This window comes from Pholis gunnellus (genome assembly GCF_910591455.1).
Source record: "Pholis gunnellus genome assembly, chromosome: 22".
In the NCBI taxonomy this organism is placed as follows: domain Eukaryota; kingdom Metazoa; phylum Chordata; class Actinopteri; order Perciformes; family Pholidae; genus Pholis; species Pholis gunnellus.
In genome coordinates this window covers 5,036,752-5,061,552 of record NC_136549.1, presented here as the reverse complement: position 1 = coordinate 5,061,552, position 24,801 = coordinate 5,036,752, and the positions used below count along the sequence as shown (strand labels likewise).

The window sequence follows — 24,801 nt, the reverse complement described above, 5'->3', positions numbered from 1 at the left end:
AGGTTGTGGGGTTCAGAGGGTTAAACTGGCATCATCTTCCCAAATTCATGGAATTCACACGCCAGGTCAACATGTAAATGATGTAAAGTTTGCGCGATATGTGTAGGGTGCACACTGTTGTTGAGGGTGTACATAAAGAGTAAAGTGTGTCTGTGTATGCTGATCACTGATCAGTTTCAGATGCTGTTCAGATGGTTGACCGGGGGGCAGGGGGGGGTTCGAAAGCATCTCCTCGTCCTTTGAACTCAGGTCGACTTAGATATTTTGGCCCTTTTCCCACCTCTCATTCCTTACATTTAATTACCTATTGGATATCGCCCCATTAATTACCCCGTCTTCAAGGGTAGTTTCGCTTTCCAACATAGTTCTTTAATCTTCTCCATCAGCTGCCCTTTAGGTCGCGTCCACCATCCCACTCTCTGCTTCTTCTCTCCCTGCTCGCTCTCTCTCTCGCTCTCTCTCTCTCCATCATCGAGCTGTTTTGCAGGAATCCTTTATTCTCTGCTTTAATCTCTCACTGCAGAATGACGATGCCAATGGTGACATTAAAAAGTAAAGATATGTTTGCGCTTGGAGTTACCTCTGTTTGAACGTGCAGCTGTAACCTTGCAGTAACAGTTCCACCACAAAACAAAGAGAATGTCACTCAAACAGCTTCCTTAGCCGACACACCGCTACATGCAGCAAGGGAGAGCAAGTGTGTGTGCGCGCGTGTGTGTGTGTGTGTGTGTGTGTGTGCGCGTGCTTCTGTGTTATTGTCAGTGAAAGCCTGTGGCAATGTAAGTCAGATCATGTCTGGCTTTGTTGAGTTTGTGTGCGTGTGTCTTTTAAGCTATCAGGTCCACCATTAGGAATGCAAATCTAACGCAGATAAAAGAGCGGCCTCAAACACACGGAGGAAAAAAAAGTGCATGTGTGTGTAACTCGTATGAGCAAGAGCATGCACATTATCTCTCTAAATCCAATATACTGTTTATCAGACCTGGTATCCTAGATCACCAGCAGGGTGACTTGCTTTGCCCAAAATGACCAGGGGCCAGGGGCCAGTTAAAAAACAAACATCTAACTGACTGGCAACCTCTCTTAGTCTATTTCAATGTGTTTTATTTGATTCATTCCGGAACCTTATTTACATTAAAAGTACAACATGTTTTTAAATCAACTTATTAGAAAATAGTTCGCTGGCCGTCCGCCACCTAACCGTGGGCTAAATGTCGTAAGTCGAGCATCGCTGCCATGGAGAAATGAATGAATGAATGAACAGCTGGTATTTGTCAGACTGGTCTCCTAAAAGTTAACCACGCTGCATTGTCAATTGCGCTTCGAGGGGGAACACCTTCCAGATAACATTTGTTTTTGACGAAACCACAAATATGTTTCCAATCGCAGTCGCTGGAAGTCGATGTATAGACATTCTAGGGAGGAGGTCACGCTCGATGAGTGAGTCAACACAGGACTTTAACCCAGGAGACTGCTCTTCTTGTCCCGTGTACAACCAAAAGTCAACACTGACTTATTTTAATTCAACTCCAATATCAAATCTACTAATGTAAAGCCCTGAAGTTTTACGAAACAAGTAGTTTTGTTGCAGTTTCAATTTACAACATTAACCATTGACTGGAATACATGTATTCCATGTAATCCTGAATAACGAAGTAAAGAGATCCACAAATGCCACAAGGGTTGGATGGGTGGGAAAAACACCAGACTTTCGTCCAGGAGACAGCCGTCCCCTGTGTATGTCACTTATTTCTCACGTATCTTTTGTAGTTACATAACGCCACTTGCAAAGTTACTTTAACCCAAACCCCGATATTTTCCGACCAAGTAGTCTGAAGTTTATTTTGAAAAGACTGTGTGCATGTAACAAGCGGAAATCAACACGTGCTGCTGGAGGAATTTAAATAGTAAAAAATAAAATCAATGAGTTACTTTTCATAAGATATCATACAAACCGTTGTGTAAGCAAACACATCAGGATAGCTCCTCATGAGCCTTAGAGAAACAACCCTCCAGTGTGTGAATCTGACTAAATATGTGCAGAAACACTTTTTGTGTGTGCATGGTGGATCGTGATGAACACAAACACTACAGCACTGAGGGCCAAAGCAAACAAACCACAACACCGGCATCATCGCTTCAAGGCGAACGCAGAAACTTGGAAATATAGCTAATTCAAGTTTTTACATGCTAATATGTGGAACATCATGGATCAGTCCTTGAAGATTTACTGTGAAGAGGCTGCAGGATGAATCCTCTTTTGTTCTAATTACTTGAAGACACGCCCCTCAACTGCATGGTGTAAAGGGCATGAACAGGAAAAGTGGTGTTTACCGGCAGTAGAGGAGTAGCGTGTTAGAGCAAGACAGTCGCCAGCCCGTCTGTCGGATTAACATGAAGTAATGATGGAGGCAGCCTGGTCCATGTTTGGCAGTGAGGCAGCGGAATGGGAGCCAACCAGGAGAGATAAGCCAAGATGGGAAAGAGGAGGATAAGAGAGAAGAAAAAGGGGGGAAAGAAGGAAATATTACAGCTATATTTTAACATCTTTAGGTTCAGCGTTTTGGTTTTCCAGCCCACAAATTCCACTCTCATCAAGATCATTTTCAGTCGTGTAGCAGGCAGCTGCACCTGCTCAGCACCAAACAGCAGTTAGACAGCATCTAGTTACACAAACGTTTCACTAAAGATCTATATATAGGTCCAGACAATGCCATTATAATACTCCATAAATATAAAGGTGAACAAAAATGTCGTAAAGTCACTAACAGCATTGAAAAGAGATCTGAAAACTATTATATCCTCAGACTCTGTGTCTCATACATTAAACCTCTGTTAATAGAAAGAGGCCTTCATTTCTAATTTCCCATGTTCCCCCACTGTTAATGCAAATATTAAACTTCCTCCATGTCTTCCTGTTGTCTTGATGAATTCAGTAAAATGTCCATTTCCACGACACTACAGAAACAAGAGTCAGACCAGGCGCTCCACTTTCCCCCCCTGAATGATGTTCAGTCACCATGAATGAAACTAAACACCCCTCGATGTTCAGTCTCGCAGCCTTCCATTTATATTTAGGCTTTCAATTGGTGAAATGTTTTAAACGGGGAGGAAGAAAAGACAGTGGCAGGTACATAAAAAAACAACTCATTTAATTTACCAGGACAATCAGGAGAGGTATCGTGGGAAGAGGAGACATCGAAATTTGAATATGTCAGACAGGCAAAACGAGGCGAAGTGTGAAATAATGGTGGGAGAAGCTTTAACTATCTTAAGAAGTTGGGATAAAAACGACATGACCATAAATCACTGTCTAACCTGATCTGATTGCAACTGTTCCAGCCTGGTAATCTACTCAATGAGGCAAGGCAACTGCAGCCAAACACTACAGAAGGAAAGGAAGACAACACAATCTTAGGGCCTTTCTCAATACCCAAGTTCACAAGTACGGACTTGTGAACTTTTGGAGTCTGGACTTGAAGTCTGGACTCCAAGTCCAGACTTCAAGTTCAGAGGACGCAGTATGGACAATTGGAACAGCAGCTTACTTGATGACATCACCACCTCAGCTAGTCTTGCTAATGAGTTTAATCCGTTTTTTACTGTAAAGTATTTTTACAATCGAACTAAATATGACAACCCTGCTTTTTTCGTTTTCATTTAAAATAAAATACAATATTTTTTAAATTATATTATATACACATATATATATATATATATATATATATGTGTATGTGGATCAGATCCGGATTGCTGTACTCTTTGCCGACGAGGAAAACGCTACAGAGACGCAAGTTTCAAAAAGACTCGCCGAGATCAGGCTGTTCTAGGCGGGTAACATGAGCGCTGAGCCCCCGGTACAGGTTTACTGCCGGTAGCAACACCTCACATCTCCGAAATCGTCGGAGCAGATTTTTTAATCGGCTGAATCTTGACAAACCGACCACGGATTTGATGCTTAAACAACTAACTTCTCGCCTAAAAACATCCTCAAATTACTTTCTGTGACTTAACAACAGTAGTATTTCGAACATTTCAACTTCCAGTTGTGTGATTTCTCCTCCACCATTGTTTCCTGTTGCTGGTGCAAAATGCATTCTGGGATGTGTGGCTGTCCCAAGTACACACAAGTCACCTCCGATGCATCCCCGGTAAAATGGGCGGAGCGAGCCACATCCGGGCATTTGGACCTGGCTTGGCTTGATGTGAACTTTGAATTGGAACAGTACTTGGGCTGAGACTGATGACGTTTCACAAGTCCACAAGTTCACAAGTACAGAGAAGTACGCATTTTGAGAAAGGCCCTTAATGTCAGAATGGAAATGAACAATAATGTATATTGGCAGACATTAGGAACTTCATCTATTTACACATCAAACACCTTTTGATATCATTCCGCAGATCCGCCAAATCCTCTACTTCCTCCAATCACAGAGAGGAAAGAGAGAAGTTGTTGACTTCATCGAACCCTCAATGATAGGGTTCAACTTCCTGTCCTGACCCAGCTTTCAGTGCAGGTTTTCACACAATCTGATTAGTCAGCCAGCTGCACTGAAGCACAGCTACACGTGTGGCACGGTGGCTGTGCCAACCCCCGAGGTAACACATCATGAATACTGAGTTATTATTCCATGATAACCTTTCAGCATATTGTAATGCACGTGGTCTTAGAGAGAAGTAGGCTTCTTCACCTCTTCTTGGGCTCTGTTCTCAAGCTTTAAAAAAAAATCTACTTGGGCGATTCGCAGGTCATTTCAGATGCGCGTGCACGTCCCTGTCAGTTTACACTGCAAAGAAACCCAGATTCTCTCCCATCTCTCGTAAATGCTGGCTCGAGCCTTCAATCGCAGTATGTCTTCTCAAATGGCTTTAAAGGCCCCACATGTTTGCAAAGAAAACAGGACGGTAATTCTCACAGAACTGCAGCTATATAACAGCACCGGGATCACAATCACTATCGGGACGCTGTATGGCATGAATGACTAGTACTCCTACAGGTCACTGCATGAAGCATGTGCATCGGCCCGTGCCTTTTCTTTGCCTTGAAAACTGTCTACACATGAGTACCACTTGAATTACAACAAGCTTCAACGTTATTATGGAATTTTTGCCCAATGATGCCAAAAACACACGGCCTTCCCCCGGCTTGTTGTGAGCAGCTGCAAGAGCCATGTTGCCTTCCGAGTGTCTTGCTTCAGCCACTAGACTAAAACACGTACACAAGAGGAGACGGAAGCAGCAATGCAGCAAACACAGAGGTTAGGTAATCCAGGAGAGGATAATATAAAGGTCATAGAGGGAACATCATGTGATTAACTGATAAGAAGCGAATACATTTAATGCAAGTTAAATACTGGTGAAATAAACCCTTTTTTAATAAAAGATAGATCACAGAATAAAGCCATTATAGATATAGATTCCTACCCCATTGACAAGCATCAATCCCTGAAGCCGATTTTGATTAACATGCGCTGGGTTGAAAGAGACAACTGTGGACCATCAACAGCGTTCCCTAAACTACTGTAAACTACTTTTGGCACAAAAATGTAACTTGGCAATAGGAAGTCTTTGATTTGTATTGCAGCAGGTAGCATGAGCCAAGCCGCATATTAAAACCGATATCACGCAAGATTATCTGAAACCCAGAAAAACACACCCCTGACCCCAGCTGTTGAGACCTTGCGGCTCCAAACAGAAAATCTGCTGGCTCAGGAAACCGCAACCGAAACAAATTGAGACGGTGGCGATGGACGGTGTGCGTTGCAGTTACCGTGGAGACCCCAGAGATGATGCAGTCAGGGTGCTTAGTGATGCAGCTTAGCGAGCAGTGAGCCAAAACCGGCAAATCCTCCAGAGAGATTTTCACCCGGCGATGTCTGAGCCCTAATACTGTCCAATTGACTCCAGATGTTACGGCACAGACAGAGAGAGAGAGATATAGATCCAGTCTGTAGCTCAGTTTCCAGCCAAGTACTTGTTCTGGTAATTCTAATTCATCATCACAGAAAAACTGAACAGCCATATCAACACTTGAGAGCAGGTCCTGAGTGGTTGAGGTGTCAGAACAAAGAGAGATAATGTGATTACACTGCTAGGCTCATCTGTCGTATCGGTTAAGATATGCTTGGAATCACTGTTGTGCTGTGGTGGCTCCTTTTTTAACTACACAACTATTTACAAATGGCTTCTGTGGTCCTGATTGCAATTAACTATCTTGTTAAATCTTCGTGAGGGAGGATGAGGGACATCAGGAAAAAAGTGTTGCAGGTTTTCCACATCCTGCAGTTCTCAAGCGTTGGATCTCTCACGCAGGAAACCTGTGGTGCAAGTCAAGAGATTATCAAGGAATCTAAAAAATGATAATGTGTCGAACCACTCGGTTGACACTTTTGTTACAGTGGAAACCGGACTGGAATACGATATTCAAAAGGCGGGTAGAAACACAGCTCTGACTCACGGATGTGCTTTGATATAGATTACAGAAAGGTGTTGCAAGGTCATGGTGGGAACCCCGGTGTGGAATTCAATTTCATTTAAAACAATTCAGTACTTTATAGTTAACATTTTATTTTACCCAGACGTTAACATGAACATCTTCAGAATTTGACCTGTGTAAAAAGCGAAGCGTTAAAGCAACACGTTGAGGTATTTACAGTGGGTTAGGTACCTATCTCTTCTTCCGGTCGCCTGGCAACCTCACCGTAATGACAAGACCTCAGCTAGTTACTGCGTCAAGCTAATAACCCCTTGTAAAACCACAACAGCTCAATTTCGTCTTTATGCAAACAAGATATAACATGTTAATTAGTGAGCTTCGGAGGCACTGCTTTTATGAGCGTTTGCCAGGCTAGGTGTTTCTTTCTGTTTCAAGTCGTTGTGCTAAGCTAAGCTAAGCTAACCGGCTGCTGGCTGTAGCTTTGAATCTAGCGAGCAGGCAGCTAAAAGTGGTATCGATTTTCTCACCCGACCCTTGGCAAGAAGACAAATAAGTGTGTTTCCCCAAAATGCTGAACTATTCCTTTGAGACATTTCATAGTTTGTATTTCACTTCCGGTGGGAAGAGAATTGACCGCGCTTAACGCCACGTTTTAAGTGAGCGAATAGAGTCCATTTAAAGCCTCACTTTTTGATTCAGGCTGTGAAGTCAGGCGGATTGTCCTCCCTGTCACCTCCCAACTGGCTCTCTTTTCACCCCCAGGATGTTAAAGGAAGCGAAGGGTAGGGCAGAATTCCAAGCATGTCAACAGTGAATGTTTGGCTGCCACCAGCCAGGTGAGTCATCCGCATTGTCCCTTCAGCAAACTAGTTTGTGTACATGTGCGGTCGCAAAAACAAGAGTCTTTGGTGTGGTGTGCGTTCGCGTGTGCGTTTACGAGAATGACAGCGGTGTCAAAGTGTGTGTGTGAGCCGAGTTCTAAAAGCTTGGATGGAATGGGGGAGATTAGTGTGAGCGTGTTAAAGTCAAAGTGTTTTGTGTGTGTGTGTGTGTGTGTGTGTGTGTGTGTGTGTGTGTGTGTGTGTGTGTGTGCGAGCACGCAGTACAAGTGTGAGTTGAAGAGCACATACGCATACGTATGTACAAACCTACAGGTACACATTCCTTCACCTGACAGAGGAAAACAAACGAGAACACACACCTTGCAGCGAGTCTGACAACACAAACCAGAGAGAGAAGAAAGAGAGAATGTCCCTGTTGTTTCTCGAAATACATGATCATGATTCCCAGTGCAGGAAACTTATTACACACATTGTAAATAATGTAAACTCTAAAGACCACCAGTCAAAGAGGGTTTTTCCCCAACTGGGATTTGTACTTGTGACTGGAGCAAATGTTGAAAAGTTGACATTGTTTGCAAACATGCCCCCTATTTGAACGTCCATTGTGACTTTGTACAGTAGTGGGGATATGTAGTGGTAATAGTATGGAGTGGAGCAATGGACACAATCAGTCATTGGTATGACTTTCTGTTATTTCTAAGCTTTAGATGGTGATGGTAATAGTGAAATTCCAGTTTGTATTGTCTTGGCGAGCCAACCAGAGGTCCCGGCAGGACAAAAGACGTTTATAGCTGGTAACTTTCTGTCAGCGAGTCCATCCATCAGCTAAAACCCACAATAACAAGTATCCAACAAACTATTCTTCCTGCAGGATTGACCCCCTTACAATTCGTGCTTTACACCCTTGTCTGTTCTCACGCAAGTCCAGGAAAAAGAGCGATACAAAACCAACATTTCAGAGCTGCCAGTCGAATTTGTTTGTGTGATTTCATCCCACAACTCAGAGACGAATGAACTTCAAATGGCAATGATTTGTGACTGAGAGTTTTGAACTTTAACATCAGTCAAACACAAACCCCGCTGGTCAGTGAAGGTGGGGAAAAGTCCACCAGAGAAGGTAACTTAGAAGGCACCCTGTGGAGTTTTTGACATCTAGTGGCGCCACGGAGCAATGTCAGCGGGCCCCCTCTTTGTTTGTTCTGGCAATACACATTAGTTCCAACGCGTTTACATTATTCCACTGATCTACAACGTGCCAAGAAATGCAGCCACGCACCAGCAAGGGCAGGGGAAAAGTAGACTGCAGACAAGTAAACATGGATGTAAATGATTCTTTTTTCAAAACCTCCACTCCGCGCACGAGGTATTAGACCGACGATTGATTCACAAATTTGTGATTAACCAAATGTGGCTTGCCCGGGATACGTTTTTTTAAGGAAGACCACAGACATCTCCCCCTTTAAACATAGTTTGGGGGTCAGCCTTTGGCTCAGGGATTAAAGACATGATCCATAAAGCACAATGTCTCCGGTCCGAGTCAAAGGAAATGGATTCAACATGTGCATAGTGCCTCAACGATGCACACAATGTGTTTTAGTGAGCGACACTGAGTGTAATCATGAAACCATTTAGCTCTTCCTGTGGACAGAGGTTTGGTGTACTTTTGCTGCAACCCTAATTTATGTTTTAGGTTAACAGATGTTTAAAATTTACTTCAGTGATTTTGTATTGCACTTCCATGAAGTTAGGGGACTTGTCAGAGACTGATTTAAGAAGATAATGGTCTAAATCGAAGCAGCAGAACTCAGATATCCTGGCTTAATCTTCATCCTGCATTTCCCAGAATGCAACTCATTAGTGTCTTCTGTTAGACCATGGGGTACATCCCAAGTCTCTTAATTGTCATGTCCTCGCTCCTTGATCCTCGCTTGAACCGGAAGTTGTTCTGCTCCGCCATATTGACGGCCGTCCCAAAGCTCTTATTTAGCTCGGAGGAGCGAGGAGAGAGGACAGAGGAGAGAGGAGAGAGGAGGGATCTCCGAGGAGCCATGAGCGAGGACCCACGAGAACAGCCTTCCAGGAAGTCTTTTAACGGCTGACACGCCCCCTCATTGTTCATCAGTTATGTGATTGGAGGCTGCAGCCGATCGGACTGATACGATTTTTTTTCAACATATAAACAGTGAAGACGGATCGCAGCTTTATATTTGATTAGTTTTCTGATTCATCATCTGGTTTAAATGTTCATTGTAGGTCTGAACAACAAAAGGACAACTTTCTTCATTTATTAGAAAGATTTGTGTTTTCATGATCTGATATTTCCCTCAATAACTTTTATTATGGATACAATTAAAGTCAGAGAGAGCTTTTTACATCATTTATCATCATTTCATTCAGTCACGTGAGGCTGATTATTGATGAGTTTCATCATTTAAGTTTAACCTGAAACATGGAGCCTAATAAAATAATTCCAGTATTTAACCATAATCATATTCTGGGTTAATTAATAATGACGCCACAGTGACAATTTAAAAATGTACAGACGCAAATAATTCATAAATAAGCATTCCGTCGGTAGAAATCGATCCTGTCGCTTACAAACAGGACAGTTTGTTTAAGAGCTAACAGACTACAGCGAGAAACACCTTTACAGTGATGATTACTGTGTGTCTTTATTAGTTATTACTATTATTAGTTACTATTATTAAGTACAGTGATCATGTGAACAGACAAACTTATCAAAAGTCTCTCCAGCTGTTAAAGCCGACTGACAGCTGATCCAGCTGTGATCAGCTGATTCTCCGTCATCAGAAACAGAGTAGCTTCACGTGATGCTTCAGAGGAAAGGTCGTCTCATATCTCTTAAAACATATTTCCTTGTTTCCTCTCTCTTCGCATGGTTTCCTTGCATCTCTCCATGCATCCCTGGTGGGAGGGACTAAGACGCAAGGAAAGGAGATAAGTGAGGGAAACGGGGATGCAAATAAGAGACTTGGGATGTACCCCATGTCTGGCAAGTGAAGAAACACCTCTATCAAAATCTACATGCCCAGTTTGTAATGCTTTTTTTAGTCATCCAGCTCCTCTAAGGATCCTCTATATTATACAACAGTCTCATGGTTTCTATATATATATATATTAGTGCTGGGCAAGTTAACGCGTTATTATCGCGTTAACGCAATAATTAATTAACGCCGACAATTGTTTTATCGCGCGTTAACATATTTTTTTTGTATCATTATTTTGAAAGTCCGTTGCTCACTGGCAGCGGTGGAGGAAGTCTTCGGCAGACTACGTTGATGTGGGAGAAGTATAGAGAAACAAGAGCAAGACAAGCTAACAAATGCCACAGCGGAGTGGATACAAACTGCAGGCCAATTAGTATTGTGGAAGATGTCGGTCTGAAGGTGCGTTCGCGTGGCGTTTGGTGTGAACGCACCTTCAGGATCGCGACGAATGACGGCACGTATGAGCCTCCCTCAAGACGCACCATCACAGGAAGAATAGTAGTTGTATAAAAAGGAGAGGACTACAAAAGCGACGGCGTTACAACGTGCACCAGCTGCTGCTCTCACTGGAGACTACTGGACATCGCTGGGTAACCATCATCACCTCGGAGTTACAGCATTATATTGATGAACAGTAGAGCTGCATTCACATGCTCTGACTGCCATGAAAACAGAAGACAGACATGTTGCTGAAACGTGCTGAAACATTTTATTCATGTTGCACAGCAGTGGAACGTTTCACATACAGTCAGCACACGGAGCACAGATAGTGTAAGAAATACAACTGCTACTGTGTAAACGGAACACTGCTGTTAAAAAGCACCTTATTGTTTAAAGTGTTTGCAAACCAAATGTTATTGCCCTTTTGTTCATATAGCAGTACTTTTAAAATATAAGTACGCAATACACTACTTTTGAATTCATTATTGAACTTTGCCATAACAATGTGATTAATCGTAAAAAAGTCATGCGATTAAAAATTGGAATCATTGCCCAGCAATAAGGTATCTGTGTGACTAGTACATTGACTTTGACATATACAATTGTTGGAGTATCCCTTTAAGATCTTGCCAAGTGAAGCCTTAAAGACCAGTGACTAGGATTTGGCGGCATCTTGCAGTGGGGTTGCAGATTTCAACCAACCAAAACTTCTTCCAGTCTAGAGCCAGTGTTTGGTTTGTCCTCTCTGCACCCCTGTAGAAACGTGGTTTAGACTATACACTTAGCATACTTACTAACATTAAATTCCATTTCTGCCAATAAATCCCCCCAATGCTACACACTGGCTCTTTAAGTCTGAATAAATGTTCAGAAAATGCACAGTAGTGCTGTAGGAGTAGGTTCCCATGTACCATGGAGAGGCCACAGTATGCAGGTAACATCATACCGAGCACTATGTCTGTTTATCCGAGCCTTCGCACTTCAAAACGGAAGAGTCCATCTGCTGAGCGAAACCAGCTGCTGAAGTGTTTTGAGTGGCAAAGCCAACTCGCAGACTCTCGACCCTCAGTTGCACATGCCTGTCCCTGCTCGTTCTATTGGATAAACGAGCGGCGCAGCGGCGTTGACACATGCCTCTTTAGTCCTGGTGTGAAAGAGAGGGGAGGCCCTATCAGTCTCCTCCTAACACAACAGGTCGGACAGACACAGCAGGACCAGCCACAGTGTTGGATTTCCATAATCTGACAAGGTCCGCTCTCACTGGGGTTACACACACAAACACGCAGCGAGCAGATGTTTCTGCTCTTTCTCCCAGTTCCTGCGTCCTTTGTTGCACTTTTTATTTTAACGTCTTGTCTGTTGATAGCCCGTCGGAGTAGCATTTAAGTTTTCTTCATATCAAGCCGACACTTCAATCCACAACGTCTCCACGGAGAGCGAGTGGATGCCGAACAGCGGGAGTGGGTCGGCGAGCGAGAATTTTGTGATCTAAACGCTCACTGTGAAAGAGAGAGAAAATATGCTCGGTTTGCGAGAGTGAGAGGGACGGAGCAGTGATGGGTCGTAATAACTGACACAAATCAGCCACAGAGATCAGGGAAGCTAATCCGGTGCCAAGCCTAATAGAATCACAGACAGGAATAGATTGTGGACGGCTCAACATTGGCTTTGGCCTTGCTTCAGTGTGTGTATGGGTCTTTATGATGGTAGTATTTCCTGGATTAATAGTCCAGGGCCCAGGGCTGGATTACCAACCGGGCAAAGTGGGCAACAGCCCGGGAGCTCCAGAACTGTATTTTTGAATATTGCAGGGACCAGTACAATACCTCAACTATGAGACACTTCAACTATTTCAACAGCTCTAACACAGAGTCCACAAACCCCTGTGGTCTCACGCTTCATGTTTCATTCTTGTTTAGATGCAAATTTGAACTTGGGTTCTGCTTATCACGTGATCTTAAAGGAGGTCCAGGTCAAAATACATTTTTAAGACCGTTTATTACTTCCGTTTTGCACAAAAGTTTGAATGTATTTAATCATATCATGATCATACACCCAACAGATCTGAGACAAGATAATATTCCAGCGTGGAACAAGAAAGGTGCCCTCAGCGGGTCTTCAATGACCACTGCTGTAATGATTGATTGAATGAATACAAATCAGCTAACCCCCCCACCCCCCTCTAGATTGCAAGGGTATCAAACGTGTTCTTCATTCGCACATCTCACAGAACAGATACGCTCCCATTTCACTGTGTGCAGATGTCGGCCCCGGCTCTGTGCAGGTGCGCGTCCGTGCTCTGTCCCTCGGGTGTAACTGCGTCTTAAAGCGTGTGTGTAAACGTTTGGGGTTGATTCCCAATAAAAAAAAGCCATGGAAGAACTCTGTCACCGGCCACAGAGCAGCGGCAAGTTAGCTGTGTGTGTAGGTCTGTTAGCTGTTAGGCATACACACCGTCCAAAACAATTAAAGTGAGTAAACTGTTCCCGCCCCCCCCCCACTGTGTCTCTGGGCGCAGAGTAGCATCTGGGGGTCGGCGATGCACTCAGCTGTGTTATCACTTGTGGCCCCTACCTGCAGGGGACCAGTTAAGAGTAACGAGTGAGAAGTCAATGGCAGTAAAAAACACAGCAGGAAAAAAAAGGTGTTTTGAGGAAGTGTGAGCCCCCGCAACAACGAGAGGTCCTTCTGCATGCAGCCATAACTGGACACCCAAAATGTTCTGCAGTTTGCTGCAGCACAATGCGAGATTAGTAGAGGACAGACAACGAGATGATCACTCACTCACGGACACATGCTAGAGTTTGCGAGACATAAAAGGCACCCCTGGAGATCCCCATGTACTTAACCATTCTCACACTGACACGATAACTCACCAGGTAATGAAACCTCCCAAGTTTTTAACAATATTTTTTTCTCCCCCCTTTTAAACTTTTGACCTCAGTGTTTGTTTTCCCGGGGTGCATTCAGGCCCTGATGCAGAGTGGGAAAGAAATCTGCGTTATCTCCTTTGTGTAATTAGCATTAATTCGCTCCCAAATCATGGTAGATTAGATAAGGAACGAATGAGTCATTAACACAATGTGCCGCATGCAGCGCACATGATCCCCCCCCCCCCCCCCCCCTCCCCCTTAGTGATAAAGGAATGAACTGCACTAAATTTGACAAGCGGCAACAACAACAGCAGCAGCAGACAATTACTGGTCTGCTGGAACAAAAGTCATGATCAATTTCTGAACGATAGGATCTGTTCTGCTGTTACATCCTCGCGGGCGCTGTTTGTCATCTGACTGAGATTCTAGAATGACTTTCTCTCTCTCTTTTTTTTTCACAGCCTGTGAATAAAGGATGGTTAAAGGAAAGACGGCGTAAATCAAACAGGTGACTGGACGGATGTTTAACACTTGTTACTTTTTGTCCTGTTGGCCCGAGGGAATGCTACATAACTAGGTTTAGCTGAGGTCATCACAAGTCACTCAAACGTTTTTATTGTTTTTTGAAATTTGCATGTATTTTGGGGTCAACGGTCTTACGGTGAGTCAACACTTTAATGGTAGCACCTTCACATTCTTGCCAGGACAGACCACAGTATGTGCTCACCGGTTGGGCCTCCTGTCCATATCATCATCATTCCAGTCTGCCCGAATAAGATGTTGGTATTTTTGGCTCCTGCCTAAAATAACTCTTCCCCACACAGCGAGATAAAAAGTGTTCCAGCAGCTGAAAGTGAGCCCTCTTTTTGCTTAAATAACTGGCCATCACACGTCTCAGCTCTCAATCCATGAGACAAATCCTGACCTGAACCGTCTCATATTATCAGTCAATACCTCAGAATACAGTACACCTTACTGTCCAAAGACAATAAGTTTCAGCTTTGTGCCAATCATCATTGTTTGATCTCTGACAGCAGAGAGCATTAAAGCTGAAAGACGAACGACCTGCCAACGCTTTGGCTGTAGATTTGGTCTTATTTCCATTTGGCAAATGGAAAGCTTCATAAAACATCTTTGTTCTGCTCCTCCATCTGCGAATGGTAAAGTCTTTCATTGTACCGGGAAATAGTGTTGACCGGGCATTGTTTAACGATATGAGGGGCTTAGCCTGTAAAGCACCGTAAACGCTCTCTTACACTGTTTTCTGTATTTCAAAGCAGCAGTTTTAATTGTCCAAAACAAAACGCTGTATGATAAATGTCCCTTTCCCTTTACAAAAATGTTGTTTTTGTCACCAAAATTAAAACTAGGAGTTGGAAAAACCCAAAGGCAGACACATGACAGCTATGTTTAGAATTGCCAAAGGCCGATTATATACAGTAAGTGTACACATGCAACAAAACAATCTCACTTAATTAATGTCTTCTTCATATTTAGATACCACAAACAATGTTGAAATATCAGATACTCTGCACTCTCTACCGGTGAGGTGCATTGCTATCAAGTTTGACACGTTCTATCACATTTCATGCCAATAACATAGAGACGAGTAGGTGTGTACGTCGGCTTAGGTGTGCACGTCGGCTTAGGGCCACATCTGAAATGAGCTCCATGTCGGCACAAGTACATTTGGTACTAATGTAGAAGTGGACTAATCTACCCCAATTATTTTCCTGCTAAAAAGCTTTCTGTCTTTTCAAAATAAAAGCTTTCTCGGGTGCTATGCTATAGATCTAAATCTTGAGGATCAGGTTTAGAAAAGCAATGACACGCATTGCTCATGACACCGTATTTGTACATTTGAATGAATGCAGGCATGTTACTGTAACAGCTGTGTTGTCAGCTCTTTGTGTCTCATGCAATGAACTTCTAGTACAAAGGAGGTGATGCTTTTTTTTGGATGTAAACAAACTTACCACCACTGTCCTTTCACACGCACTGTGGCAAGGATTTGTGTTGTTCAGCATCAAAGCCATATTATGAGGTTGGGAATACTTTCCCTCCGGTTTTACTAATTGTTGTCCCACAAGGCTCGTTTGAGTTCAGTGCTGAGCTGAAAGATGAACAATGAAGCCCGACTCCTTCCAAAATGTATCTTAGTTTCCTATCCTGCTCTGATCCTTAAGGCATAAACCATAGAAACAGAATAACACGGTGAAATCTGGTTTGTATTGTGCTTCAGAACAAAATGTTTTGTGATAAAAAAAAAAAAAGAGAAACTTGGAAAACAACAAATGGCCACATTATGGAAAGGTCAAGGCATGCAAGACTAATGTCACAAAACAGCTGCAACAGACATGTTGAAAGTCGTAAAAATTCACAATAGTTTATGAGTTGAGTAAACTGGAATTTTTTTATGATTCATTTGATGTAAGGCAGTTCAGTTCAGATCAGTTCTAGGAAGCACCATCGGGATTCCAGACTCCATCCTGATGCAAGAACGTTCCTAGTCTGGGTTCCCTATATTGTCACTTCTGGTCGTGTCTGGGATGGGTCAAGTTTCCTGTCGTTACATGCTTACTGTGTTTTCAAAATAAACTTCTTATTTCTTTACTCACTTTTTAGGTTTTACTAACACAACAAAACCATTTGGTTAGGCTTCGGCAACTTAACCACTTAACCACTTGATTAGGCTTGGGAAAAGATCGTGGTTTAGTTCAAATGAGTATGTTTGTTTCGTAAAATAACTACGCTTGCATTAAGTTACTGTTGTTGGTAATGTTTGGAAGTTATGTAACAAAACTACAGCGTAATAAGTCAACCTCGATGTTTCAACCAGCACATGAACGCACCACACCGGCACACTTTTTGCATCAGTTCAGGCTTTCAAGTGCGTTATCATCCAACATGTTACTTAAAAGTGTAAAGGCAACATGATACGGTGACGGATTATACATTACTAATGTACTGTTAATACAAGCTTTGGCCCTACTGTATCTGATTATGATCACATCAATAAAGCCATTTGAATTTGATGACCTATCTCAAGCTCTACAACTTGACTGTGTGTAAACACGGCTGCCGTGAAGATTAGCTGCAAGTGAAATCTACTGTATCTCCAGTTCTGCGGATTAGACATTCTTTTATAATGTGAGACTATCGTCATAAAACAAAAGTATACCATTAAAAACGCTTTGGATTATCTGAAAAATGCATCATCGTCGATATTTTGGAGATGCGTGGTTTACATGGGACGGACGGCAGCGATATGTGATGCGAGGCCCCCGCGGATATTTTTCAACTGCAATCCTCACTTCCTCAAGGGCCACGTTTAGGGTTAGGGCTGTGGCTTCGGGGCAAGGATTATAGTTAGGATTAGTCTCATGTTAGGGTTAGAGTTTAACTGAATAAGAAGACAAGTAGGGATTGGTTTTGTGCGTGTTTGTGTGAGTGGGTGGGATTCCCCCTCGGGTTGTCTGAACATCTGTCAGCTCGAATATCAAAGGTGGCCACCAACCTGACCCGTCGGCCCACACAGCTGTCACCTATAGGCATCACATTCTATAGGGAGAAAACAAAGATGGCCACTACCCGTGTATGAGCTGGCATGATACGACAGCTAGTTCCTGACAAAACCATCCGAGACACGCTGGAGCTGTACCTTCCATTTCAGTAAAGTATTAAAAGCTGTTGTTAAAAAAAGGGAATCCATCACTGTGTGGGAATCATGTGTGAAACAAGGAGGAAACACAAGAGCCCATGTACACAAAGCTGGGTTTTTTCCAGCTTTTTCATGGAGGTGATGTAAGAGCAGTGATAGACGGTAAAAACATGTGGCCATCTCCATGTGTCAACAAATTCTACAATGGGCTTTTGTTTTGCAGATTAACAAGGAATCACTTGGACGGCGTATTTCTCTGCTGAAACTGACAAATCCTGAGTGAATTTGACTTGACTCTGGTTGTAGTTTCATGGCGCTAATTAGGAAACGGTAATCGCCTTACTGGCAAAAGGCTAGAGATCTTAATCTGATATAATCACTTAATATAATCCAATAGCACATTGGATGAGGCTGACTCGTCTACCAAATGTCATGGAAATATGTGCATAACCTTTTTAGAAGCCCATCTGACTCTGCTTAGTCCTATTTACTCTGTACTGTATTTAAGTGCAATTTTGAGGAACTTGTACTTTTTTTATGTATTTCTGTTTTAAGTTATATACTTCTACTCCACTACTTTCAGAGGGACACATGTACCTTTTTATTGCATTACAATGATCTGATAGCTGTAGTAACTAGTGGCTTTTCAGGTTAAGATTTTAAAATAGTTCAGGCCAAGAAATACAAATTATCAAATGTTTCCCAAAAAAGCAAACATTGGAGAAAAGTAAGAAAATAAACCCCATGTAAAAATAGTTACAAAACCGTTTCTCTGCCCTTAATGATGTCACGACCCCTCAGATTCTTCTTGTGACCCTCATGAGGGGCCCAACCCCTAGATTGGGAACCATTAAAATACTTTTCTGAGTATTTGAAACTAGCTCCACCTACAGCTACAACAACATCATCAGTGGTGGAAAGTAACTACGTACATTTACTTACTCTACAAGTGCCGTACTTAAGTACACATTTGAGGTTCTTTGTACTTTACCTGAGAAATTCTCTGCTACTTTACTCCTCTACATGCCGTAGGCAAATATCGTACTGTTTACTCTACTACAAAATGTGACCAATAAATAAATGATGATATTGTTGTATCATTAAGGCTTTGTAACTTACTAGGCAGTATGTCTTTTATAAAATATAAATACATACATATACAATTTGCTCCACATGTACCTGCTGCAGCTATAAAGCAATGAACAGATTAATGCATCAATAATTAAATAATACTACAAAATAATTGTGTTCTTTTATAGTTAAGTAACATTTTCAATGCAAGACTATTTGTATTACTTTTATTACTACTTTTACTTCCGTAAAGAAGGAGTACTTCTTCCAACCCTGGCTTTGAAAAAGTGAACAACTTTCCAGCTTCTGTTTTGTTGTTTCATGAGTAACTGAATTTTAATTCAATACATAAAAGACCAAAACATATTAAATACAGATTAAAATGAGCCCCCAATGCTAAAAATCCAATGCAAACAGGAAGTAGTCAATTTGATTAGTCGCCTGCTTTCCATAAATGTGTTAAAGGCCTACTGGTGGACAGCGACGAAGCTACAACAATACAGCGACAATGTGGGCCGAATCCAGGCTTGAGATGTAGGTCAACGAGGGTATACAAGATGCACCCCAACATCCATGCAATCAGTAAAGGCTAATTAGTAAGTAAAAGATAGTCCTGTGCAGGAATTCATCCCGGTCGACCAGTCTATCAGTCATCAGCTGTATCAGCATCGGGATGTTATCACGAGGTCACTGAGTCTGGGAGGCAGAGATGGAGCGGGGGATGTAAAGAGTGAAAAAAAAGAGGGACATAAAGATCCCAGACAGTGAACGTGAGGGAGATAAAGAAAATCGTTGAGACAAAGAGGCAGATTACGGGTCAAAATGGACAGAGAGATGAGGGCTGAGCTGTCACATGACTGAACTGCTGGGAAGCCTCACCTTGAGACCACATGATCTCTATCGGCTCTGTCTCTGGGAATTGTGGGAAAGACGAGGAGAGGAACTTTTGTTTCTGCGCTCGTATTTCAGTTAAGATCAGAACTTGTTTACATCACGGTAAGTGTTTTAGGTGACAGGTTAAAGGAATGAACTCCCCTGAATGAATGTCCTGTGTGTGTGTGTGTGTGTGGGTGATTCTGCTCCTTCGCACTGCTTGGTTTCCACTGAGCACAGCGTGTGTTGCTCTGACTAGCCGTAAGAATGTGCAGAGTATAAACACTCGACTAAATGTGTAAACCATCTCGGAGCAGTGAAACAGCAGCGAAACATATAGAATTGAGGGGAACAGCTTGGAGTCAGAGGGGGGAAGTGTGGGAAAGAAATCCAAAACTTTGTTCCCAAACATAAGCTGAACATCTTCTGTTTCTCTCATCATTTTGGAAAGAAGCATCACATTTACTGGCATCATTTCACTTGTATTCGATTTGAAGGACTTCAGTACCCAGAATTTATTTGGTTAGGGACAGTGCACACTAATAAAACATTCCTGTAGATGCGCCAGAGTCATAGCCAAGAGGCTATTTTTCATCTGTAGTCCCCCGCAGATGTCAGTCATGTTCACTAACCTGCTAGAAAAAGGCCTGACAACCCCTCAAGGTGCTTGACCCCAGCCGTCTTGCAAACACCACATTTGACGCAAATCTATTAGAAAAGTACTTGAGCTCCACTTGACTTTCATTACGAAACCCTTCAATGTCTCGAAAAGCAGAAACAACCTGAGAGAAACGTTTTTTTTGTCAAGTGCTGTTAGAGTTGCAGAGTGATGGGTGGACCTCAGTCACCTTTGGTGCTTTTGAAGGTGCTAATTGTGCAAAACACCAGTGGCAAGATGTGGCAATCGGATAATTCTGGCATTTAATTTACCGTCGCCCACCATCTTTTTGCTCTTTGTGTATTTCCATTTAAAATGGTTCTTCGAACATCTAATTCAAAGCTCGTGACTGGATGGTTCGGGCTTGTCAAACTAGATTTTGACAAATGCAGCACAAATGTGGCAAGATTATTAGTGTGTCATATGAGTTTGGATCTGGACCCAAATTCACATGATCCTTGGGTCACGGGTGTCGAGTTAGCAACTTTCAGTTAAAGGACAAGTTCTGAATTTGTAAAGCCTGTCCTAAAAGAAGAGTCAGGTGCCCATTATATACACCGAAACGGTGTTCCTTGCTGTAACCATTGCTCTTGTTCACACTGGCCACTAAGAGGTCTCTTTCTAATTTACTTCCAAAGTAAGAGATGCAGTTCTCGTTCAGCGCGTTGCAAAATTGTATCTAATTTAATGTGAGGAATTGTATGAAATCAGATGATTAACTTCCAAAGTTAATGTTGTGTATGGATGTCACAAGAACCGATACTTCAGTACCAAGTCGATGCCAAAATGATGAGAACATTTTTCTACAGTACAGCGGGTACTGCATCGTCGTTTTTTACCCTAACGATGCAACATTGTGTACGAAAACTAGCTTTCCTGCTGATTTCAACACAGATTTAACATTAGAAGATTTGAAAGAGATGTTTTCGCATCAATATAAAATAGATATTACAGAGGGAATTATAGCCTGTATAACTTCCTAACACTAGCTCTAAGTCTTTATTGTTTTCTTTCTGTTTTCTTTTAACGTGGTATCCAATTGTCTATGGAGAATTGTGGAATTTCACTGGTAATGGGATCGACTGCTACATATTTTGGTCGTGTGACATACCTACTGCTAGATAGTACAAAAGTTCCTCAGCTCAGGCCAGAAGATTTGACTGAACAGCCTCTTATAAAGTTTAAATAGACTATGGAGCATATGTTTGATTAAATACATCATTCCACATGAAATCTTACCCTCCCTGATGCTTTCGTTATGTTTACATGTGATTTTCTTCGTGTTATGGAGTAAAATTGGTCAAAAACAACCAGCTTCCAACACGAGTGGTCGTTTGATAACTTTTATTCGGTATATGATAAAACTGGATTTGCTCTTTAAATGGCGGATGAACGTTTAGGGTTAAATGGGACAAGGAGAAGTTACCTCCCGTCTATCACCTGTTTGTTTATTTAAACCTCTAATTAGCATGAGGAAGCGCGTTTTCCCCACAAACTCAACTTGACAGTTTTTTACAACACTGTAGCCGCCTCATGAGATGACTTCCAATGTACAGTGTTCACCATTTAATGCACATTCCAGTCTTTTGTTACCAACAGTTACTCCTGCGTCTTCTCCTCACACATTATTTCTGTTTGTCTGTGATTTGAAACCAGCACCGAGCTTCGTACAATTTCAGGCTAAGATCAACTTTGTTTACTAATGTCATCTGGATTTTGCCAGACAAGTCCTGCAACATTACCAAAATAAATTTGGGCAACGAATGAAACAGGTAAGAGAAGGGAGAGTGAAGGTTGGAATGCAGAGCAAAAAGCGACAAGAGGAACTCTCCATAGTAACATTCTCAGTGTATTAAACCACCTCTGTGGCCCCTTTCTACCCTTATCTCCTTTCTCCTTTATGTTCGTCCCATGAGCCCAGACCCTAATAGGTTCACACCCCTCGCTGCTGATTTTTCTCTTTTCCCTCTGCAGTAAAACACAAAATGTTAAACTGAGTCGGCGCAGCTGCTCCGCACTCAGAGCTCTAACGTGCACGCAACAGCCCACAGCTGTAGTAGAACGCTTTTCTCAGGCTGCACGGCCAGTTTTGACTCAAGTGCCCGTAAAGTCAAAGAATCACTGGAATGGAACCGGCCCCTCTCTCTCTCGCGTCCTTCCCTGCGTCCTAATCTCCTCGTCCTGCTGTGTGCCGGCATGTCAGGAGGGGCTCTGCGTCAAATCCACCGCTGCAACAGCTGCTCCAGCAGCGGCCGCACTCCAACACACACACACACACAAACACACCCACATAAGAGGACTCCCACAGCAGCAGGAAAGCATCCACCAAAGGCTGAAGACGCCCACTGATTCGTGCCATTACGCAAAGCTGCCCGGACCACATGCCATATCAGACAACTGCACCGCAGCTGTGGCAGGTCGCTTTTAATGGAACCACACTCCTTTTTGAGGTGTCCATAGTGGCATTTCTCCTGTAGTCAATTTTTGAAGACATTTAGGATATCTTCAACTTTGATTGTACATGTCAAAACCTAATTTAAGAAATCTTCAGATCCGCTGAAGTGGTTGTTTTGAAGTTGAATAGCTCCACTGGATATCTTTTGCAGATATCTATCATTATATTATTTTTAGTAAAAAAGAACTTCTCAGATATCCTCAACGTCAGTCTTCCCTATAGGAAGAACGCTCTCACTTTTGCCACTGATGTGTATTGGCCTTTCGATTTCAGGTGAACACAATTTCATTTTGACTTAATAATATTCTTACTAAAACAACTCACGTGTCAGATATCTCCAATCCAATTGTTACAATTAAGTCATAACTGAAGTGATCCATTTTGGCACATTTTTTCTTTTCTTTTTGGATACCCAGAACAGATTGCATCTGCATTGTTTCTGGTAATAATCTTGATCATATATTACAAATAAGTAATTTTGGCAATATCTGGTAAAAGGCACATCACTTTTTGTTTTGGAAGAATGACATTGTGGATATTTGAAATGTTAATTACGGGTGGGTAGAATTTGAATATGGATATCTGCAACACATATGTTGAAACAGCTTGTCATACTGCAGCATGTTATCTGTCTTCATGTTATGTTAGCAGACTGGACACATGCGCGCGGGCGCGCAACCAGCAGCAGTATTTTTGGGTTACTGGGCTATTTGGCTCTTGTACCATCAGCAGCTCCCAACGACTTCTAAATACTGACCTCTGAGGGGGAAACTTAACAAATTGATCCACACATGCACTCACATTCATGCAAATCACAAAACTTCAGCTCCACAAAGTCGATAACACATACTTGTTCATAACTTTTGGCCAAACTTAAAAATGTGAAACTTATAAAAAAAAATAAGTTTAGTTGCATTTGTCCCAAAAGACAAAGTTTAGGACTTCAGCAGACGTCGAAGAGGACCGCTGAGGCTGTTCACCCTCTCCCCCTCGTGCGCGCACAGGCTTTAGTTTACATGCACACACACAAACATATCCACACGGGGCAAGGGACGCGCAGAGAGGGAAACAAGATGTTTGTGTTGGGGAGTCAACTGTGACAGCTCAGCTTTTACTACCGCTAACAGCGAGCGCAACGAGGCATAATTAGCGCCTTCGGTAATCCGCAAGATATACAAGCTGAACCACATCTGAGCCGTTCCCGTGCGCACCGTTCTGCTCCCTCCGACACGCCGCACACCGCCTTTGTAAAGAGCAAGACTTCCGAGTGCATGTGAAAACAAACACCAGGAGAGTCTCCAATGTTTGTGTGCGTAAGCGAGCCAGACCCAACCCGTTTGTGTACCTGTGCACAGAGAAAGAGGGAGAGGGAGAGAGAGAGAAGGGAGGTTGTCCGCACTGGGTTACCTTGAGGAAGCGCACAGCGCCTTACGTCACTTTCTACTTTTTTCTTCTTTTTTTAACTTGACAAAGCTCAAGTTTACAAGAAGAAATAAGTCCCTGAACGCTTCACGCAACTACTCTGCTGTACAATAAGTAAATATTTAATCTGGAGACACTTCGAACCAATTTAGACGCCGCTGCGGTGCCAAAATCCTGCTATATCCAAAGGTTCCGAAAGCTACTCCAGCAGCTCTGTAAAGCTCTCCATCGCGCGATGTGGTGCACTTAAAAGTTCAACTGAAGTCAGTTGCACTCATTGAACACTTTGGGTCAGCCTCTGTCACTCCACTCGCGCCAGATTCCCCAAGAACCAGAGTTCTTTAGCGACAAAAAGACACATAAATAACAAAAATGCTCCACGGAGCACCAAATGAAACAAACTGAGTGAAGCAGTTCCTACCGTAATAAAGGTAACCATAGCATCGGCGGGTTAGTATCCAACACAGTCGACATGAAGGTGATTAATCTGTAGACAGAATCCTTTGGCGAAATCTTCCCACTTTCTGAGGGCTGCCGCCTGTCTCCGCGCCACACTGGTTCTGCGTGGAGAGGATCAGGGTGTGCGTAATGCTCTCTCTCTCTCTCTCTCTATCGCTCTCTCTCTCTCTCTCTCCCTCCCCTCTCTCTGGACAACATAATCTACGCCGCTCTTTCTGTTACAGGACAGATGGCTCTTGGCGCACGCTGCTGCAAAGACCTGCATGCATGCTGCCACTGTCTGTCAGCGGAGCAAGCCTGCTGACATGAATTAGGGCACATAATTAGAAGCGTGTGTATGTTTGTGCGTGCCCAAAGCAACCTGTACGTCTTAATGTAGTGCTGGCTGACATTTGACAGGTTCCCCCAAGACTGAGAGTTTCAAACAGGGTTGCATTCCTTAATAAAAAAAAACCTTAATGATCTGAAGAAGCCCTAAAGTAAAATAAACAATGTGTACACATACACACATGTACTGTAGCCTACATGTGCACTTGCATCCCTCTATATTAATCATAGGAGCAAACAGCAAAAGTTATATTACATAGTGAAGTCTCTGTAAA

At 42.7% G+C, this 24,801-nt stretch overlaps 1 protein-coding gene across 1 annotated transcript in view; it reads right to left on the bottom strand.

Annotated features, from left to right (window-relative positions):
* The window catches only part of ntf3 (neurotrophin 3), a 36,597-nt gene extending 12,306 nt beyond the window's left edge, over positions 1–24,291 (bottom strand). The window contains exon 1 of the mRNA XM_079183779.1: positions 24,162–24,291. Within this exon, the coding sequence (XP_079039905.1) occupies positions 24,162–24,179 (18 nt within the window). The 5' untranslated portion in view covers positions 24,180–24,291. The remainder of the gene's footprint in view (positions 1–24,161) is intronic.
* Between the last annotated feature and the right edge of the window lie 510 nt (positions 24,292–24,801).